This window comes from Arachis ipaensis, chromosome B08 (genome assembly GCF_000816755.2).
Source record: "Arachis ipaensis cultivar K30076 chromosome B08, Araip1.1, whole genome shotgun sequence".
Lineage (NCBI taxonomy): Eukaryota > Viridiplantae > Streptophyta > Magnoliopsida > Fabales > Fabaceae > Arachis > Arachis ipaensis.
In genome coordinates, this window is record NC_029792.2 from 123,857,584 (window position 1) to 123,862,075 (window position 4,492).

General features: G+C 32.6%; 2 protein-coding genes across 2 annotated transcripts; both read right to left on the reverse strand.

The window, feature by feature from the left end:
- On the reverse strand, window positions 981-1,778 carry LOC107611651. Its single transcript, XM_021108354.1, has 3 exons — window positions 1,644-1,778; window positions 1,289-1,541; window positions 981-1,099 (listed from the first exon to the last, which is right to left on the reverse strand). Exons 1-3 carry the CDS (start codon window positions 1,776-1,778, stop codon window positions 981-983), a joined length of 507 nt encoding a protein of 168 aa, XP_020964013.1.
- Window positions 2,442-3,029, reverse strand: LOC107611652 (glutathione S-transferase T2-like). The gene has a single exon (XM_016313556.1). It carries the CDS (start codon window positions 3,027-3,029, stop codon window positions 2,442-2,444), a length of 588 nt encoding a protein of 195 aa, XP_016169042.1.

The window sequence follows — 4,492 nt, forward strand, 5'->3', positions numbered from 1 at the left end:
TCATATGTCTCAATTGATGAATACTAAAATTTATATGAGTAAATTAACTACTGTAAATATTAATTATATAAAAAAAATTTATTTAAAAATCTACATCTTAATTCTCACCAAACACTCAGATCTCCATTACTCTCCCACACCAACCACTAAACTCCCATCCTAGGAGAGATGCAACAAATTCAGACCATCTCCAGTAGGAAACTCATTTCAATTCCTATTTGTGGTCCACCTATTATAAAAAATAACTCCACATCAGTTTTTGAGTCATAAATAATAAATAGGAACTCAAAGCATCTCTCTTCTCCATTAAGAGGAACTAACTTTAGTCTCTGTTGTGATCCTACTTAATTAATTAATTAAAATATTTAAAATTAATGTAATTAATTTTTTTAATAATATAATTTAAATTTATAAATTTAAAAATAATTCATTATTAAAAAATATTAATATTAAATAAATTCATATATAACAATAATACACAATATATAATTTGGGATTATACTAATTTGTAAAATTACTTAATACAAAGAAAAACATAATTAAGCTCTATAATTGACGACAAGTATTGCGAAATTGCCATATGTGTTCAATCAAGTCCTCTTTCAATTGTCTATGCTGCTGCCTATTTTGAAGTGGGCATTTCTTTGGAGAAATTGATGGTATGGTGCAAAATCTTCTTCTCCCAGCTGAGGTTTTGATAAGCCATTTTCGACATCATCATACTCTAAGTCTTGAGCAAAATTTCCTGCATAAGTGTCTCTTTCATCTTCAACAATCATATTATGCAATATAATACAAGCTCTCATTATGTTGGCAAGCTTCTTCTTTTCCCAAAAACGAGCTGGACCACGTATAATTGCAAAGCGTGCTTGCAACACTCCGAATGCTCGCTCCACATCTTTTCTTTGCCCTTCTTGGTATTGTGCAAATAACTTGCGTTTATCCCCTTGTGGCTTTGAGATTGATTTGACAAATGTGGCTCATTCAGGATAAATATCGTCTGCTAAATAGTATCCCATAGTATAATTATTACCATTAATAGTATAATTTACCTCCGGAGCACGGTCATTTAGAATATCATCGAACACTGGAGAACGATCTAACATGTTGATATCGTTATTTGAACCAGAAACTCCAAAGAACGCATGCCATATCTAAAGATCTGAAGATGCTACAACCTCAAGTACTATGGTTGCAACCCCACGATAACCACTCATGTACATACCTTTCCACGCCTTTGGATAATTTTTCCGTTGCCAATGCATTCAGTCAATGCTATCCAACATACCAGAAAAGCTATGACCCTCCGCCATTTGTAGCAGGCGTCGAACGTCATTTGGATTTGATTTTAGCAAGTATTCATCTTCGAACACCAAAATGACACCTTCAACAAATTTTTCCAAGCATTCAATTGTAGTGCTCTCACCTATGCGCACATAATCATCAACAGCATCAGCTGCTACGCCATATGCTAACATTTGTATCGCAGCGGTACATTTTTGGAGTGGTGACAAGCCTCTTCTTCCAGTTGCATCAACCCTCTATTGAAAATACGGATAGACATTTGAGAGAGCGTTCACTATCTGAAGGAACACATGTCTTCTCATTCGAAATCTCCGTCGAAAAATGTCAGCATTATACACCGGTTCATCTGCAAAGTAATCTTGGAAAAGGCGATCATGTCCTGCTTCTCGATCTCTGTTAATCCATCTACGAGGGAGTTGGGATAGAGCTTTTATCGATATCTTCTTCTTCTGAATCTTCGAGTAAACACTCATCGATCCAATTATCTATGAGTGTGTTATCTTGCCATCTTCTTTTGCCATACAAAGTCTCGTTAAACATATCATCAAAATTTCTAGCCATATCTAGAAATGCAATTTTTAGTTCTTTTTCGAGGTGAAAAAGAAGAGTTAAAGTAGAGTTGCAGAGTCATTGATAGTTGATATTTATAAGTGTGTCTGCAATAAGTACCTACTCCTCAATGACTAGGTTTACAACGTCTACTTAATGACTAGTTTTGCAACGGCTACTTAACGGCTAGTTTTGCAACGACTAGTTTTGTAACGGTCACTTTCATGAACTAACGGCACAATAATATTGACTAATTTAAAAAATTACATCAGAAATAAATAAAACAAACTACATCACATACCAGTAATACGTAATAAAAATAAGAACATACTACATAACTCTACGAATACAAGGAACCATTAAGTAAACCACTTGGCGATTATTTTCTCACATACAATCTCATGAAGAGCTCGTCATTTTTCGCTCATTGTAGACGTGTCAGCATTAAGTATTTACATATCCATTTCCCTTTCCCTTTTCTTGGCCATCCTTTCCATTTCCCTTTCTTTTACATTTATCTCCATTTCTTTAATATATCTCTAAGTTTGTAATTCTTGTTCTTTTATTGCCGCTTGAACTTATAATTCTTATTCTTTCATTGTCGCTTGAATTTGTAACTCCTTCTCTTTGATTGCCATAATCTTTGCTCTATGTTCACTCTCCTCTTCTCTTTCTTTTTTCCTATCCATTAGTTCCTTTTCTCTAACATTTTTAATATCTTTCATGAGAGATAATTTTTTAACAACCGATGATTTCTTTTCGCTAAAATCTTCAGACATTTGTGCTTTTTCCTTACCTTTTTTCTTGCTCTTCTTTGATCCTTGTGGGCAAACGGGAGAGTCAACACCGGGTTCATCAGCCAATGGTGTTTCTGGGTTTGATGAGGATGAGCATGCTCCAGTTGCACTAACCTTGGTTCGCTTTGAGCCGCCACTCTGTGTAGGTAGTTGGCTTCTCCATTTTTGCTCCAACCTAAGCATGTTCCAATGCCTCTCAAAAGTGAATTTTTGACCATAATTTGTGGAATAAAGTTTATAGGCCAACTCCTTTATATTATCAGCGTTCGAACCACTCCTTATGTTTCGACTAGCTTGAACGTAGCAACCAGCAAATTGTGTAACAATCTTGTGTATCTTATACCATCGTTTCTTACATGCAACTACCTCCCTTGTCATGTCGGAGCAAAATTCTACACAGTAGTTATGAATTCGACTCCAAAATATTTTCTCCTTTTGATCGGTACCAACTATAGGGTCAGTTAAAACATTTAACCATGCACTGATCAACATCTCATCCTCTTTCCAATGTCAGTGTTGAATACTATCTTGCCTCCGATCTTCAATATCATCATTATTAAGGTCGATAGCATCTAATCCACGAGGGTTGGCAAAATTTGAATATTGCGAATTTGGACTAGATTGATAGGAGTTTAAGAGGATGGGTTAGAAGAGCCACCAACACCAGATGAGTTATGTCTTGATGCACTGAATTGAGTTGGAAACGGCAAGGAAGTTGGAGTAACATTTCCGATAGAGGGGTTAAATATGGATGAAAATGGAAAATGTTGTGTTTGTGAATTTTGATTTTTCGGTTGAAATATAGAAAATTGATTATTATAAGGAGCTTGAAAATTGAAATTAGAAAGATTTTGTGGATTTGGATTTTGAAACGTATTTGTTAGTGTGAAGTTTTGATTTGGAACTTGAGAGTTTGAGGTTTGAGATTGTTGGGTATTTAGAATTTGAGAAAAGTTTTGCAAGTAATTGAAGAAAGAGTTGAGTTGGTTTGAATCCATTTTTCCAAACAAAAAATAATATTAGCAGAACTTTGATTTCGTAAACTTGGAAGAAGATGAAGAAGAGTAGTAGAAAGTGTGAGAATAGAAGCGTATCTAAGTGGTATATATAGGATAACAAAATATTAATTTATTAATAATAACGGTAACATAGTAACGGCTAGTTTCCAATGGCTAATTTTGCAACGGCTAGTTTTGCAACGGCTAATTTAATATAATAATATAAATCATTAATTAAATAAAAATTTAATTATTTAATCTAATTAATTATTTTAATTATTAATAAATTAATTACAATTTAATTATTTTTAAATAATTAATATAAATTATTAATTAAATAAAAATATAATTATTTAATATAATTAATTATTATAATTATTACTAAATTAATTATTATTTAATATAATTAATTAAAATTTTATATAATTGTTTATTTAAATAATAACTTGCCATTTGGCAAGTTATTATTGGCCATCTCAAAGTTCCCATTCAGAGGGCCTGGTTCCTCTTGAAAATCGTGTGGAGACCTTCTCCTCTTTTCCTCCAACGGTTCTCTATGTCAAAAAAAAAAAAGTGGAATTGACACTCATGCATTGGAGTTGCTCTAAGAGAAAATAAAAAGTAACTTCCTATTGAAAAGTAACTTCCGTGATGTTTGAAAAGAAGAGTGATAGGGAGTTAGTAAATTTTGTGATTTGTAGTCATTAATTATTTATTATTAGTATTTTAATGGTGTAAAATTATATCTAATAGTATAAGATTACTTATTTTTCTTTTACTGATTAAGTGTTGTCCAAATTTAAATAAAACTGTTGACCTCTAAATTTTTTCTTTTAAAAAATC

What these genes read in the sequence shown, in the direction of transcription:
- LOC107611651 (XM_021108354.1), bottom strand. Translation starts at nt 1,778, where the DNA reads ATGAGTGTTTACTCGAAGATTCAGAAGAAGAAGATATCGATAAAAGCT. An exon ending in ATTACTTTGCAGATGAACCG is followed by an intron (nt 1,542 to 1,643) that starts GTGTATAATGCT and finishes TATTTTCAATAG; the next exon opens with AGGGTTGATGCAACTGGAAG. An exon ending in GGAGGGTCATAGCTTTTCTG is followed by an intron (nt 1,100 to 1,288) that starts GTATGTTGGATA and finishes TCAACATGTTAG; the next exon opens with ATCGTTCTCCAGTGTTCGAT.
- LOC107611652 (XM_016313556.1), bottom strand. Translation starts at nt 3,029, where the DNA reads ATGACAAGGGAGGTAGTTGCATGTAAGAAACGATGGTATAAGATACAC.